Below are 17,018 nucleotides of genomic sequence, written 5' to 3'. Positions count from 1 at the left end.
GTCAATATATTTATACTATGCCTAGGATTAATAAAATGTTATCATTTTCACTTCCTATTCCACTAAAATGAGCTTATCTGGGAATGCTTATTAGGTTTGAATAAAGGTATATAACAAACTTGGATATAGAGTTAAGAACCTTAGGGGCAACCAACATGGGTTCATTAGAGGTAGGTCCTGTCAGACCGACCTGGTGCCCTTTTATGACCTTGTCACAAAATCCTTGGACGCAGGTGTTGCGGTACACGTAGTCTTTCTGGACTTTAGAATGAATGAAGGGCTTTTGAATGAAGGGCTTTTGACACTGTCTCTCACCCCATTCTCATTAAAAAATTAGGAGATTGTGGTGTCAATGTGTACACAGTCAGATAGGTCGCCAGTTGGCTGGAGGGTGGTGGTGGATGGGTCATTTTCAACTTGGAGGGATGTAGGCAGTGGGGTCTCCCAGGGCTCGGTGCTCGGGCCTGCACTGTTCAACATCTTCATCAGCGACTTGGACAAGGGGGTGAAAAGCACCTTGTTCAAATTTGCAGATGACACTAAGATGTGGGGAGAAGTGGGCATGCTAGAAGGGAGGGACAGGCTGCATTTGGATCTGGACAGGTTACAGGGGTGGGTGGATGAGAAAAAGATGGGATTCAGTACTGACAAGTGCAGGGTACTGCATCTAGGGAGAAAGAACCAGCAGCGTACCTACAGGCTGGGGAACTCTCTTCTCATCAGTACAGAGGCAGAAAAGGATCTTGGAGTCATTATAGACTCCAAGATGAACATGGTCCACCAATGTGGGGACGCAGTCAGGAAGGCTAACCGCAACTTGTCATGCATCCACAGATGAAGGATGAGCAGGTTTAAGGAGGTGATTCTCTCCCTCTATATGATATTGGTAAGGTCACAGTTGGAGTACTATGTCCAGTTTTGGGTGCCGCACTTCAGGAGGGATGTGGACAACATCGAGAGGGTCCAGAGGAGTGCTACTCACATGATCGGGGGCAGCAGGGCAGGCTACGAGACCGAACCTGTTCAGCCTCCACAAGAGAAGGCTGAGAGAGGATTTGGTGGCTGTCTATAAACTGGCCAAGGGAGACCAGCAGGCAATGGGAGAGTCCCTGTTCCCCCGAGCACTGCTAGCAGTAACAAGGAATAATGGCCATAAGTTGATGGGGAGTAGATCCAGAGTAGATATCAGGAGGCACTACTTCACAGTGAGGGTGGCTAGGATCTGGAATCAACTTCCAAGGGAAGTGGTGCTCGCTCCTACCCTACAGGTCTTTAAAAGGAGGCTAGAGAGACACCTTGCTGGGGTCATTTGACCCTAATGTTCTTTCCTGCCCGTGGCAGGGAGTCGGACTTTATGATCTGCTCAGGTCCCTTCTAACCGTACCAACTATGAAACGTATAGACAGAATGTAATGGAGGCCTACAGAGATGGTTCTATGCCACCTTGAACCTTTTGGCAATTGATGGCATTTTTAAGCTTTTGCTTAAATTTTAAGCTTTTCATTAAATATCAACACAACTATTTTTATGAATTTCCAGGAGACCAAGGGAGAATACACCAGTAGCAAGCTTTTTAAATACTCATTATTGAGCCCACTTTTACCTCATTTTGTTTGTTTCCATCATGGTTTGTTTAACTAAAAAGCAAAATTCATAAGATAGACCTGCTATGGAAAAATATAGTGAATACAGATCTACTTAATTCCTGTTGAGGTGCGGGAAAAGTCACAGGCTGCTTATGGTGCCATTTTAGTTGTCTTTTTTTGGTAGTCCCCCTCCCCGCTATCTGAACTGATTGGCCATTGGGGCCCTGACTCCCCCAACCCTTGCTGCTGATTGGCAAGTTAGCTGCCCATTGTGTGGCCCAACCTGTTGTAGCTGATTGGAGAGGGGTAGAGCTGCACGATGGACGGCCGTCTTGGCCAATCAGCAGCGGGGGGTGGGGCAGGTCATCTTTGCTGCTCCTTGGTCATGCCAGTGGCTCCCAGTCCTTTCCTTCAGGCAGGCTGTGAAGCTGGGCTGCACCAGCCCTGAGGACTGCTGGCTCCCACAGGTAAACAGTGTTTATTTTTGTGTTAATACAAGATCATGGAGTAACTTGTTATAGCTGAGAGATGGCAATTCCAAAGGTGAAGTAGGGGAAGAGAGGTATTTTGCTAATGCTTAGATATATGGTAGAGAGCATTGCTTTGGGGGTCGGGGAGGGAGGAAGAGAGGGTGTCAAAGTCCGTGGCTTGGCAGGACTCTAGGAGTTAATTCCACAAACAAAACAAAACCAAAAACAAACAGAACGAGGATATATATTCTGTTTTATGTCAGCAATTCATTCAGTCTCTAAAATAATTCCTAAAATAGAAAATAAAATAACTTCAGTGAGGGTGTTTGACAAGTTGAGCCTATTAGAGCAAAACTGTTTTAATACAACCAAACACAAATTTATGTCTAACAAGGAAGCCAAGCCTGGTCTAGAAAATGGAGGACTGTATCTTGCAAAGCAATAACAAAGAAAAAGCTTTAGGGGTCACATCGAGGTCTTGTGTAAAAATAAATAAATAAATAAAAGGAGGTTGAAACAAGATGAGTTCAAGCTTGAAATTATACATACTTCTAAAAGTGAGGGTGATTTAACCACTTAACAAAGTGTTAGGGGGAGCGTTAGACTCTTCATTTGTTCAGACCAACAGATAGCTATTTGGAACATATATTAGCCTCACAGTAATTTTTATACATGACTAACTAGGTAAAATTTTAATGGCTACTGATAAGCAAGGAGCCAGACTAGATGACTTAATGGTTTGTTCTGGTCTGAAACTCTTTTTATAAAAATGGTAATATGGTTAAAAGGCAGTACAGAACCCTAAGGTGAATAGAGTGGAGTAGATAAGAAGATGGCTTTCAGCTGCCTTTTGCTCCCTTCTACTTATGGGCTGTTCCAGGGGCTACATCAGTCCTTGGGTAATTCAGACAAGTTCAACAAAATGTTCAGGTTATGGTAATTTTACTTGGCTGTCTTGAGTGCCTATTTTTGAATTTGGGGTCTGTAGCACTATGTGTGGTGACCCTGCCGTATCATGCCTCCTGTCCTTGGCCAACCCCCAATCCTAGCCATATCCTGTACTCTTGTCTTAAATTCCCTGTGCTGAAGGGGTGTTTACCCACCAAATTTGGAACATTTCTGCTGCTCTTCAATCCAGTGGCCAGAGTAAGAACTATATCAGGAGGGAGAAGAACAGATGGGAATAATCTGTCTACTGTGGGGTAGGCCACTAGTGGATGGCCTATGGTGCCAATAAGTCTTGTTGTTCCTTTTTACATAACGGTAAAGTTTTTCTTAACTCCAAAGTCTGTTGTTTTGTTTTTTTAGTACAAATGTAAACTTATACCAACTGTTACACAACTTCAAGGGTTACTTCATCTTCCAGTAGCTTATTTATTTAACGCTCGGTATTTTATGTTACTACTTTAGAATCCCAGTTCTTTACCAGATTTCATATTATGTGGGGTTTTGTATTTTTCTTTTTTGGATGAAATATTTTTTGATGGAAAATACCCATTTGTCAAAAACAATTTTTTACTGAAATATATTACTATTAGTGAAACTTTGCTTCATTCAGGAGGGACTTATGCTTAGCTTTCCCAGGTCCCATGGAAATGCCTTTCTCCTCCAGGCTTTTGACTGCTTTGGGCTAGGGACAGACATTCAAAAAGCCAGAGCCTGAATTGATTCAACCTTTGCAGGTTAGTCTAACCCAGGGGTTGTCAGCCAGGGGTATGCGTACCCCTGGGGGTAATTGAAAAGGCCCTAGGAGGCACTACCACTGCTCTGCATCTGGCTGCATTCCACCCCCTTCCTCCTGCTCTGGATCCAGCTGCATGCCATCATTTCCCCACCCCCACCCCCCCCCCCGAGTCCAGCTGCCAGGGGCCCACTGATCCAAAAAGGTTGAAAACCCCTGGTCTAACCTGCAGAGAATGAACCAGTTTGCAACAGAACAGATATGCAGGCACATGCCTGCAGTTGCTCAGGCTAGGAGCCAGAGGTGCTAGAGCATGCCCTTGGCTTCAGAAAAGGGTTGGGGGGAGCTGGCCAGTCTGGGCTTAACTAGCCAGAGAGGGGTTTAATTCCCCTCTCTCTATCCCACCAGTAGGGACCTGAGTTGGGTCTGCCAATTGCTCCCCTCTCCTGCTGCAGCAGCAGGCACCATGGCCACTGAGGCAGATGGGATAGCAGAAGGGGGGGGCCTCTGCTGGCAGCAGGGTACCCCTACCTTCAGTGGCTGGGCGGGGGCATGGCCAGATGCCGTGGGAAGGGCAGATTGGGCCTGCAGAGAGGCTTTGTCTGGCCCCTGGTGGGTTCCTCAGTCCCACCAGGCCAAAGTGCCACTCCCTGGGCACACAGTGGGGTTAGGGTTGCTCCATGCCGGGACTGCCTTTCTCAGCAGAGGAACAGGGCAAAACTGAAGAGTGAATCATCCTAGTCCACTTACACTCCTTCTTGTCAGTTGCCGCCAGCAGCAAAACGTCTATGCAAACATAAGTGTACTGATGGAAGAGTCTGCAACAATTGTTTATTTTGGCAAAGATGTAAACTAGTGATTCTCAATTAGGGAGCCGCGGCACTCTGGGGTGCCTTGAGATCTTTTCAAAGGGGCTCTACAGGTTGCCACACTATGTTAGTATTGTTAAGTTTGCAAACGTGATTCACAGAATAAATCCAGAGATTTCAAATATAAATCATATAGCTGTGGTCTTTGAGTTCTTTGCAACAGAAAAACTGCTTGCTTAGTTTTCACTCCATTTTTTTTGGTAGTTTAAGAAAAAAAAAAGCTGGCATTTTGCAAAGTGTGCTGAGTCTATCCAGAGGTGCCCAAAGTCTCAAAATATTGAGAACCACTGGTGTAGACAAAATGTGAGATTTTCCCACAATCCTGTGCCTAATGGCTACTCTTAATAAATATTACTTATTAATTAAATGGAAATAAAATTCATTTGAATTCAAGTTTGTAGTATATGGTAGTGCATTACAAACAGAGACTGTGAATAATGCTAATGTGTTTCCTAGGAATACTGAAGAATGAGTCTGCTCCCATTGACTCTTAACTTTATATGAATACGTACATGTGGTTTGGTTTGGTTCCTCCCCGCCATCTCCCTGCTCCCCCATTTTAATGTTGCATTAAAGAAATGAATGCAAGTAGAATTGCCAAAAGATACCATGTCAATTTAGCTTTTAAAGAATTAGAATTACTTCTACTCTTGGAAAATATGCAGGTGGACCCACACCCACCAACATGAACAGAATTTATAAAAATGACTAAATCCTCATCTTATCTAAATCTAGGGATTTCCATTGATTTGTGCCAGCTGAGTATCTGATCTTGCATCTTCAATTTAGGTTAAGTAATTAATATGCTTGCTGTTATAAAACATGGACAAGCACTGTTGACAATATGTATCAAGGGTGCTGAATAGCAATAACATAGGAAATGCACAGAAGATTATTGAACAGTTGTTGCTACACAGAGTATTTAGTTACTTTCAGTAACTGTTTAGAAGTGAGAATAGAGAGATCTAATGCGTGTTCTAGAGACATTTCATTAGCTTTTTTTTTATCAGTGAAGCATGCAGTCTGGAGTCTGGTAAAGGAAAAGATACCTGTCTTCAATACCATCACACCCTGCCCTCCAGCTGCCTGCCTGTTCATATTCCCACATGAGAGAGGACAAAACTGTCTACCGTGGTCACTAACAGGAACAGTTGAAATGCTGCTTCAAGGTTCATTTAGCTGCGTTCAGCTCACTGCTGGGAACTGAATGCTGGTTTGAAAATGAAAAGACTTTAATGAGTTGGGGGTCTTTATGGGACTGGTATTCTTGGCAGCGATTAACAGTAGGGGGTGTACAGAAGGTCAAAAGCTCTTCTTTTGAGGGGTCAGCAGAACATCCCTGTCTGATAAGATTAAACTAATGTGCCTTTTGGTGTTAATATCTAAAGCAGCAGGCTGCTGTAATGTGTTTGGGATGGCAGACACTGAAAAAGAACTGATGGTAATTTATTATAATAGAAAATGTCAAATGATTCAAACCAGTAATATTAAGGATATTTTTGACAGGCACGTGGGAAATGTTTGAACAACAACACTAGAGCTATTTGTATGTTTTACAGCTCCATAAGTAATTGTTTGCATTTGTGCCCCAATGCATTGTTTTATATTTAAATTCCCTTCTTGACTGTTTATTTAAATATATTAAATACGATGGTCGTCTGTGTTATTGTGGGTAATCCTTATGCCTGTATTTTAGTTCTCAGATTACTTTACTGGATACTTCAATGGACAGTACTGGCTTTGGTGGATATTTCTTGTACTTGGTAAGTTATAATCAAATACAAATTGTAGTTTGATGTGGTATTTCTGAAAGATGAAACAGTTGCTTGTGCATGTAAAAATTGAGTTCTGTAACATATTAAGTTGTTTCTTCATCTACTGAAAATCCTGTATGTTTTATTTCCGTTACTACCACCAAATTCTTGGTTGCCCCTGTGTGAGAGTTTCAAATTATTTTATTAACTTTCACATTAGAATTCTGTGCTAGATATAATTATATAGATGTCTGTTTTTAAGCAAAAATCAACAAAATTTGCGGCTGACCTAGGAGCAGAAAACTATGAAACTGAACTTATAAGCATAAATGTAAAAAAATCTGTGTGAAAGTCGTTAACTTTCAGTATGTACACATGAAATTTGTATACATTTGTTCATGGAGGTTCCTTAAATTTTGAGAGAGAGCTGATTTTTGGATGATTGTATCTGCCATCTTTTATTTGAGTCATGATAACATCCTTTTTGTCTTTTGAAATGCACGCTGTATTAATTATTACTCAGTCAGGCAAGGGAAAAGCTTCATGCTTTCTGATCACAGTGCTTCCTTCCGTTCAGTCAGTTTTCTTCAGAAAAGTCTGTCTGCTTAGGTTCATGCTCAGAAGTTGAGTTTCTGACTCTTGCTCCTTTGTGTCTGATTTCAATAACAGTGATGTCAAAAAATACTACTGTTGTAATTTTTTTTTTTTCTTACACAAGCTTTCTAATTTGGTATAAAACACAGCAGATGCTTTGATTTTACTTGAGGCTGTACTACTAATCCTATTTCCTGCTGTTTCCTAATTAGAGAAACAGTAACCTGTGATGAGGTTGATACAGTAGGTGGCACTCTTCCTCTGAGTCATTTCTGAGCCAATGACCTAGCAACAAAATGTCAGGGAATCCTATGCTGGGAGTGAGAAGCATAACCAATCTTGACTATTTGTGATTCCTAGGAGTACAGTATGCTTGCCACCTAAAACTTCCCTTACCCCTTAACTTAGGTAAGAGGGTTTTCTTGTTTTTTATCTTGAATTTGCTTTTCCTCTATACCTGTGCACGGCATAGGGTCTGGAATCTATGGGAATTGCAAGTACTTAAAACTTTTCATCATCAGACCCCTTAAACAGCTTCTTATTCATCAGTTCTGCTTCAGAGGTGGCTTTGTTTCAGCAGAAATGAAACAATTCTTTGCACATACATATGTGTACATGCATGCCCAGGCCAATATGTTCAAATTTGTGTGGCTAACATTAGGCTTTTAAACCCAAGTAACAATAGCATTGTTTGTTAAAGGAGCTGTGCACCTGTAGCTCCATGCTGATTTCATTGGTCTGAATGAGAGCTCAGACTTCTCAGATCAGGCCAGTTTTATTTGGGAGTCAAACTTTAGACTCTAAATTGCAACATTTTCATGGTAGTTCATACTACAAATTTTATAGTTTGGAATTCATTGGGATGAAAGGCACTGGTTGCCATTTAAGTGCATAGAGTGATTAAGCATCACCCTCTTTTATAAAAAATATTTTGACTGAAACAGCTCTGCTTGCATATTACAGACTTACAGATTGGAAGCTAAGCACTTCAGATGATATTTAATTCTGTATAAGAATTATTGCCAAGTAAAAATACTTGAGTGTGCTCAGTGTCAAGGAATGCTGTCAGAAGTTTCTTAATAGTGTTTTGAACACCTTCCTGATTAGACTACTCTTTTAAAATATGAGTCCTAATTTTTTTAATTACTTTGAAGATATAAAATAATCCATGTCCCCAATACATGAAGTGAAGTGACAAGAAAGAAAATATTAATTTTAAAACCAGTAGATTAGCCAGCCATGATTGCTGTTGAAGACTATAAGGCTAAGTTTCAAACCTGGAAATGTGAAAACCTGACTGAGCTTGGAATCTGCTTTCAATGTACAGACTCTTAAAGTACTACATTATTCACAATAGAAAGCACCTGACTCCTTGACAACTACCTGTCTTCCCTCTCTGCTCTTGCAGTAGCCCTAATCTGGATGTGGAATCAGGTCAGGTGTATGTGGCTGGAGGCTCAGGCACCAACACTCTATTCCAGATTGCCATAACATTCAGCTCAGTCACTGAGCACATTTTATCTGAGCCTCAGGGCATTTATAGACATACTTTTTGGGTCCCACGACACACCAGAGATCCACTGCTTTGGAGCAGTGTCATGTGCAGTTATACAAGTGGCAAAATACATCTCAGCATGAAGAAAATGGTGGTGATATGCTTTTGAACTAAAGCACTTTCTATGTGTTTTAGTTCAAAAGCACATCGCCGCCATTTTCTCAGCACTGACACGCATTTCACTGCTTATACAACTGCAAGCATCGCGACGCTTGGTGCTTTTCGAAGTGCCTGGTGCTGTGGAGCTTGCATGTGTAAAAATGCCCAGAGTTGGTAATCAGCTGCATCTTCCTGAGCCTTCATCTGGGTGAATGAGTTTTTTGGTGTAGGTTTTTCCAATAACAACAAAAAAGAGTGAAAAGGGAAAACAGAGAAGATTTTGTGATGAGTAGGGATCCTGGTTTTGCATTTCCTGTGGAAAAATAGAGAAAACTATGGATTTCCCATTTTTATCAGAGAAAACACGGATTTTCCCTTTTAAAAGAGAAACACACGGAATTCCCCCTTTTGCAAAGAGCTCTGCAGGCTGGCTGAGTTCCAGCCTCCAGGAGCTGTTTGCAAAAGGGGCGGGGAAATATTCAACTCTGCCAGGAGGGGAGGGAGTGAGGAAGGGCAGGGCCCGACATTCACACTTACTGGAGACTGCTTCAGGCTCATCTTTCTTGCTGGAGGTAAGTGGGGCTTCAGGGTTGTGAGGCAGGGCTGGGGGGAAGCTGGCTAGGGGCTGAGGAAGCGGGGAGGTTTGCAGCCAGCAAGGCACTCTGTCTGGGAGGGAGTGTGTAGCCTCTCCACCAGAGTGTTCGGCTGGCTGGATACCCCCACCACTCCCGGCCAGCTGCAAACCTCCCCGCTCCCTCAGCCCCCAGCCAGCTTGGGTGCTCCTTGGCTGGGCACTCCAGCCAGCACCGAGGGTTTGCAGCCAGCCCGGAGCAGGAGGGGTTTCCAACCAGCTGAGCATTTTATAAACCCTGGGTCGCAGACGCTGTGCTCCTTACCCTGCTGCCCTCCCCCAGGCTCTCCAGAGCGCAGTGTGTGTGACTGGCATGTCAGGGCACAGTGGGGCCACACATGAAAGCTGCCTGCCACTGCCCTGGCCGCACTTCCTCTGCTTGCACGGGGGCAGTGCCCATCCGCCCTACCTCTCCCCCACAGATCTGGGTGGCACAGGGCCCCCCTGCCGCACAGAAGTGCACGCTGCCACTGGAAACTAGCCCTGCCTGAGCCTGCAGCAGGCAGCAGCAGGGAGGAGACCAGCCTGTGCTCCTGCTGTACCAGCTGCTGCCTTCCACTAGGGGTCGGGGGCTTGCAGACCTGGGTCACTGGCCCCATAGCCCTTACTAGATCTAAAGGAAAACAATCAACTTGCACGTAGACATTGTCATTCTGGATCAGACCCAGAGTCTTCTCTAGTCCAGCATCCTATGTCTGACAGTGGGCAGCACCAGACCTGCTGAAAAAAAGGGCAAGAAACTGCAGATGTGGCATTAATACCCTTCTGACACTTAAATCCAAACTGTTAAAGCCTTGAAACATAAGGAGTTATGTCCCTTCTATAACTTATTTTAATACTTACCATAATAATAGTAGTAGTGGTAGTAGTAGTAGTAATGCCTTCTTTTGATGAGATCCTCTATATCTAATATTTTTAAAAGGAGTTGTAAGTGTTATTACCCCACTTCATATATGAGCAAACTGAGGCATGGAGAGGTAAAATGATCTCCCAAGTTTGTCTATCAGACAAGCGGCTGGACTGCTGACTTCTGGTTAAGTTCTCTGTCTGCGCTATGCCACGTTGCCTTCTCTTTTCTGGTTATGACTCCTTGTTCAAATAAATGTCCTGTGCATCTTTGAACTGATAAGTTATTGCCATCAACAGTATCTTGTGATTGTGAGCTCTTTCATCTTCTTATACACTGACACTTGGAAAAATAACTTTCATATGATAACTATGCGTATTTTTATGGTGACTCCCTAAACATAGCTGAAAGCTGAGTGTGTGGTTAGTTTCCAGGTGATCTGTGGTGTGACCAAATAAAGTATGTACTTGTAACTCATGCTCCAGAGTGATCGTGCAACATTGTCTTTCTTTAGTCTATTACTATAAAAATACACCTGTCCAAATACTGAGGCACCGTTTACATACGTTTATTATTACCTGGCATGTTGGGTTTTTCCCTGACTAACTAGCAACATATTTTATACTCATCTACATGTATATATTTCTGACTGTATTTCAGAATTCAAGTTGTCTTTTAATACAGCAACAACTCATCCTGCTGTTGAGGCCTGTATTTGCTTTCCCCTTTTTTTAAACAGAGTATTTTAAAACTGTATTTCAAGAATTCTTTGTCTGCTTTTAAAAATTGTTTAAGTTTAGTACAAATGACAGTCTTGAACCTGACTCTAAATTAATTGTAAAAACTTTTGTGCTGTTGGAACTCTTGTATCTGTAATGAGGTTAGGTTATGTTCATAGATTGGATTTTTGAAGGTCACATTGTGTGTGCACATGCGCATGCGCACATTCTCTCAATTTTTTGCATTCTTTTAATGGTACAGTAAAAAAAAACCCCACAATATTATACAGCTAGGTATTTTTTTACATTTATTTACATGCATTTTTAATGCTTTCAGGCCTTCTCCTGTTCTTTCGAGGGTTTGTCAATTACCTTAAAGTCAGAAACATGTCTGAAAGTATGGCAGCTGCTCATAGGACAAGATTTTTCTTCTTGTACTAGAGGTAAGCAATTGTTATTTTATTGAGATAAATGTTAATTGTCCCAGGAGGTAGATTCTGTTTTTTCTTGGTTAACAGATATTAACAGGCTAATACTTCCTTCAAGGAACGTTAAGTTTTGGTCACCAAAACAATAAGTCTTTGTTGTACGCATGTTAAATGCAGTAACAATGAATTCTGTCTCCATTCTGAAGTATGCTTCAGGAGCATCCAGAGTTCTCCTCTTCTGAAGTTAAGAATTTTTTAAAATTAAAACTGTTTCTTTTGAAACGAACGTTCTGAGCAAATATAAGCTTAGAAATCAAGTTCACTTTGTATAAAGAGTAGTAGCTGCAGCTAATCAGGATATGGACATTAGCACACGAGAACTGATTGGCTCATCAGTCAACCTATTCTCAGCCAGTCAGGAAGCACTGATCTATCTGAATATTAAATCTGATTGACATTCACTCTTGAGGCCAGACTGTCAGTATATTTATTGCCTGTTTTATATGAATGTTTTAAGCTAATCACAAACCATGATTTTTGTTATTTATGTAACAATGTACTTTGTTCTTGTTTTAGTTGGCTTATCCGTTTGGCGTTTTGTCTCAAGTACTACTTATCCGTTATGTGGATTGTTGGCCTTTGCTGCATAATTTAACATTGGGAGATTTGTTTGATTTTTAACACCATGATTCTAATTGAGTCCATAAATAATTACCATGCATTTTCATTATGTTGTGTGTAACTTTAAATGTTTAGTATTGGTTCTCAGTTTTATTTCATTTTAAAAGCTGTATTTACTATAATAAGCAGATTTTCTTTTAACTTCTTTTTTTCAAGATTGGCTACAGGATCAGTACGAAGTAACCAGCAACTCACTATTGGAAGTCTGAAAAAAAACAAAACAAAAATCCTGAGACAGTATTTGCCTAGAAAGGATGTGTCTTTTTATTTAAGGCAGCAAAATCCACTTTAATGAACACCTAATGATAAATATGGAAAATCATTACTTCTGCTGTGCTTTTCAGTTCTTGATCATGGAATTAATCTGTTAAGTGAATAAAACTGTAATGTAATATGCTTTTATCATGTGCCATTTTGTCAAAACTATGCACTAAGGTAAACTCTTAAATGATAATTGAGAAATATATTGCCTTTTAAGAAACAGCCTAAGTTAGTGACATCTACAGTGCAGTGTTCCCTTCATTTTGTAGCAATAATATATATTTTATTTTCTGAGCAATAAAGTGGCCTCTTTAGAGTTAAGGAAAAGTGTATAGTAAACACCTGCATGAAAACATCTAATATGTATTTAATAAATTTAGATCTTATAGAATAAAAATTAATGTAGGAATAGAGCTTTTCAAATGCAGGGTGATTAAAAGTCTAATAGTATCTGGCTGAATTTGCCTCAAAAGGTGGATGCGAGGAGGACAGTATAGTAGTATACACTATTGTTTTTTCATCTCAGGCTTGAAATTCTGGTATAGGATGGAATATTAGGACCTTTGTGTAACACCCACTGTAGACAATGAGAATCTTTCTACTGACTGGTCCATTAGCTTAAAGCACCTCTAACAATTACACAGTAGGAGCTACTCAGACTCAAAAAGATCTTCAGGAGCTGGACAGACTTACCCAATATCTGTTCAAAGGTATTAAATATTTAATTCAAGTAATAACTACAAAGTAAATGTCAGCAAGCATAAGTGAACTGATATAGAGAAGATATTTTCTGTCCAGTAAAATGATTTCTAAATAAACAAATAGATGTTAGCAATTCTAAATACTATAATATGAATAAATATTCCAAAAACAGAAGCCTTAAAAATATTTTGGATGAGTCTTTTTCTACTGCCAGTTTCTCCTGTCATCCTGATTGGGATAAAATTGATTTTGCTTTTTTTTTTTTTTTTTTAAAAAAAAAAAGGTTTCCTGCTTTAACACTCACCTCAATTATCAGTGTTGCTTACAGTTAATCAATCTGATGAACTGAAGTACGATTCTTTCTTTATCTCTAGACTGCATCGACCAGACATTCCCTTCTTATACCAGTGTGAAATTTCCAGATGATCTGTAACTCTCCAATTTAATATGATAGAAGACTACTAAAAACAGAAGACAAATTAGTGAAGAAAAGATGCAGCTTCAAACAGAATGACAGGGTGGTTTATGCTTAAGTCCCAGTTTTGTTCATTCAAGTAAATATATAAAAAATTGCCTTTTTGTTTTTGCACATTTGCTTATGTGCTAAGTAAAAAGATAGGACTGAAGTAAAATCATACCCTTCATACAGCCTGTTAGTAGAGATTAAATACAGTCAGACTTGGTTAATCTGTGCTTGTTGTATCTTAAAGACTCAAGTGGTATCTTGTCTTACAGCATGTGTGTACCACTGACTAGTTGATCTGAAGTTTAGTTCAGTAAAATTTGAAATATACTGATTCAGATTAACCAGTTCAAACATTTAGTTAGTGTTTATGTAATTTAGATTAATCTAATGATTGTGCAACATAGAACACTTGTTAAAGTTTACAAAAATTTGCAAATCCTCATTATTCTTAGTGTTTAAAGATCAGCATTTTATCAAACTCAGACCAGCTTAGTAGTTTGTTTAAAAATGAAATACCACTTTGAGCCCCCATGTAAATATCTATGCATAAATCACTGTTTAGATTGTTTCTTAGGAGTGATGTCAAAATATATTTGTAACCATAGTATTTCTCATTCACTTTAAATTGTGTTTACTCACAATATGAACAATATATGTTTTGTTAATTTGGACATTAAAGTTATAGTTTTATTTTTTGGTATAATTCTTTGAGGGTAGAAAATATTGAATGTCCATTTGAACAGCAGGTTATTCTCTGCATGATTTGATTAACTAATTTGGACCCAATCCTGAAAACCCTTGGTCATGCAAAAGAATCTTTCTTCTGTAGATAGCTCCATTGAAAGAGACAGATCTACTTCCAGTCAGCAAGGATTGCTAACATTGGATCTTAGGCCTTTTTATGCAAATAGGTCTCTGCTCCAGCAACAGCTTTGCAGATCAGGTCCCAGGTTAATTACATTAACTGTTGTATTTACCAAATGTTATGTTTGCTATTACCCTGAAATCCCCTTTATTTGATGAGTTTCTCAGAATGGTGCTTACAAGTGTCTCACCATGCTTAATTTAGAAAAAACGACTTCAGTCTTTCAAAAAAATTAGCTCTGACTTGAGTTAAAACTGTAATACGTGTGTGTGTGGGGGTGTTTTTTCCCCTTCAGTCTTTTATTTTAAACTAATAGCAAAAAAATAAAACCAATGCACTCTTACTAGTATTCACTTAACAGTAATAGTATTATATTTTTAAAGGTATCATCTCTTTAGGGATGCATTCTCCTGTTCATAAAGAAACATAATTCCCTGCAATAGTTGTAAGATCTATGCCCTGCCAGGATTGAGAATAGACCTCTTAATCCTTTACTGCAACTGGAATCTCAGTGACAACCAGTAATCAACATATTTTGCTTTTTTGTGGGAGGGTGGAATCCTCCTCTTTTTTAATTTGAACTTTTTTTAATACTAACATTAAAAAAATGAGATTTTTGTTGTCTTTAAACTAGTAATGCTTTATTCAATTTGTATTTACGCTGAATGTTTTAAAAATGCATATGTAAACAGGTCACATAGTTTATTGTTCTTAATTTGCATAGTTACTAAAAAAGGTAAACAATTATAAACTAATGCTTCTGGGAAACCTCCCTTTCCTGGCCTTTTGTGGAAAAAAAGAAAAGAAATAAAATGATTATGTTTAATAGTTGTTTTGCATTTCCCTCTGAATTTCATCTGTGTTTTTATACTTTTTTCATTTATTGTCCTTCTGCCAGAGAAGAGCAATGTGTAAAACCCTTGCTGCTTTTTTAGTTTTTGTACCTTACATTAGAGAATTTCATGCTGCAGTATTCTGCTGCAATCAACTAACATGAAATTACATGCAAATGATATTGCTAACCTGCTCCCCCATTCTTCCTCCTTTTTTCATCCCATGTTTTATTACTCAAAACTTTTAGTGTGTTGACATTTTAACTTTTTAGCATAAATGTGAAACGTATGTAATATGGATTTTCCTTTTTAAATTTACCAAGTTCAGCTAGTACAGTAAATACCAATTTTCCCATGTTAAATATCAATCTTCTGCTTGATTTCTCTCTGTTTACTCTATTACATTTTACAGTACCGTTTTTCCTACATGCATTATTTCCAGGCTAACTTCAAAGCGTTATTCTTCATGCTGATATGAAGAATGTGTATGGTGAAGACAGGCATCTTATCTGTCCCTCTTTAGTGGATGCAGCACTTTGGTAGCCTGAAATCTCATCAGTGGGAGGAAGGGAATTGGCACATTATTTCAAAGACTCTGCAATCTATTCCAGATGTGTCAAATGCTGCATATTTTCCTTGCTATTTCCTGTGAGTTTGGTTAGGAGCAGCTGCTTCAGTGGTTTAGAAACACCTGGTCAGCTTTGCTCTGTGTGGTAGTTAGAAAACAAACCCTAGTATCACTATGAGGTTGACTGTAAACAGATTTTTTTCTATAAATTGCAAACAGAGCTTTGAAGTTGAAAAAAAAAAAATCTATTAAATTTGAGTAATTGCCCAAATCCAATTTATGTAAGCTTTCCTCTTGCTTGTTTCCTTTATCCGGGGCACCACAGGAAGAAAGACAAGACACCAGGGATGTGATATAACTAGGGTGTATCTGTGTTAAGTTAACACATCTGGGAAACAATCTGGCAGTAACTTATCATCCTTCCTTTCATAATCTATACCACCTGAGCATGGGCTGCCCTCTGCTCTCACCTGTCTGCACCACCTGGGGGATGAATGACATCAGTCCACTACCTGTGAAAACTTTTAAGCCTAATCCCAACACTCTTGCATGGACCCACTGCCACCCTTCCCTTGTGTGAGGGCTAAGAGTATAGGGAAGGAGCACTGACTTCAGTTCGCTATATCTCGCATTAGAAGCTCAACCCCATTCCTTACCTTATTTAGAAATTGTTCTCTCCTAATGTGACTTCAAGTTCTGGTTTGTCAAGGAACCAGATCCTTGTTCAACAGTTACTTAAACACAACACCTGCCAGTTTTAACATAAAGTTTACAACCAGACACTTCATATTCTCTCCTCTTCTCTCCTTCGTTACTTCCACTCTGTTGTCTCTCACCTCCTAGAATTGCGGTATATCATAGTACTTAAGGTCGGAAGGGACCTAAACAGATCATCAGGTCTGACTCCCTGCCCCGGGCAGGAACGGGTACAGGGATCATATCACCCCAGCCAAATATCTGTCCGGCCTCCTCTTGAAAACCACCTCACTTGGGAGCCCATTTCAGAGCCTGGGAGCCCTAACTATAAAGTAATGTCTCCTGATATCCAGCCTGAACCTTCTCTCTAACAATTTGTGGCCATTATTCCTAGTAACCCCCAGTGGTGCCTGGGGGAGCAGAGCCTCCCCAGTTTCCACTGGTGAGTTTGTAAACGGCCACCAGATCCTCTCTCAGCCTTCTCTTGTGAAGACTAAATAGGTTCAGGCCCTTTAGCTGCTCTTCATAGAGCCTGCCCCACTGCTCCTTAACCATGTGAGTGGCCCTCCTCTGGACCTTCTCAATGCTAGCCACATCCCGTTTGAAGTGCGGTGCCCAGAACTGGACACAGTACTCCAACTGTGGCCTGACCAATGCCGCATAGAGGGGAAGGATCACCTCCCTGGACCAGCTTGTGATGCATATGTAGATGC

The 17,018-nt window shown here is 40.1% G+C and overlaps 1 protein-coding gene across 4 annotated transcripts in view; it reads left to right on the top strand.

Moving 5' to 3' along the window:
- NDFIP2 (Nedd4 family interacting protein 2) overlaps positions 1 to 15,051 on the top strand; it is a 64,604-nt gene extending 49,553 nt beyond the window's left edge. For 2 of the 4 annotated variants that reach the window (XM_090023783.1, XM_090023756.1), the window contains exons 6-8: positions 6,303 to 6,369; positions 11,143 to 11,248; positions 12,071 to 15,051. In XM_090023783.1, coding sequence (XP_089879909.1) covers positions 6,303 to 6,369; positions 11,143 to 11,246 — 171 coding nt within the window. In that variant the 3' untranslated portion in view covers positions 11,247 to 11,248; positions 12,071 to 15,051. Of the gene's footprint in view, positions 1 to 6,302; positions 6,370 to 11,142; positions 11,249 to 11,809; positions 12,041 to 12,070 lie in introns of those variants that run through there. The other 2 variants (XM_090023767.1, XM_090023776.1) reach the window with 2 other exon arrangements.
- Positions 15,052 to 17,018: the final 1,967 nt, after the last annotated feature.

The sequence above is a fragment of the Crocodylus siamensis genome, chromosome 1, assembly GCF_052110815.1.
Source record: "Crocodylus siamensis isolate JL-2025a chromosome 1, ASM5211081v1, whole genome shotgun sequence".
NCBI lineage: Eukaryota > Metazoa > Chordata > Crocodylia > Crocodylidae > Crocodylus > Crocodylus siamensis.
Note: the sequence above shows the minus strand (reverse complement) of the source record. Positions and strands in the feature narration are given on the sequence as shown.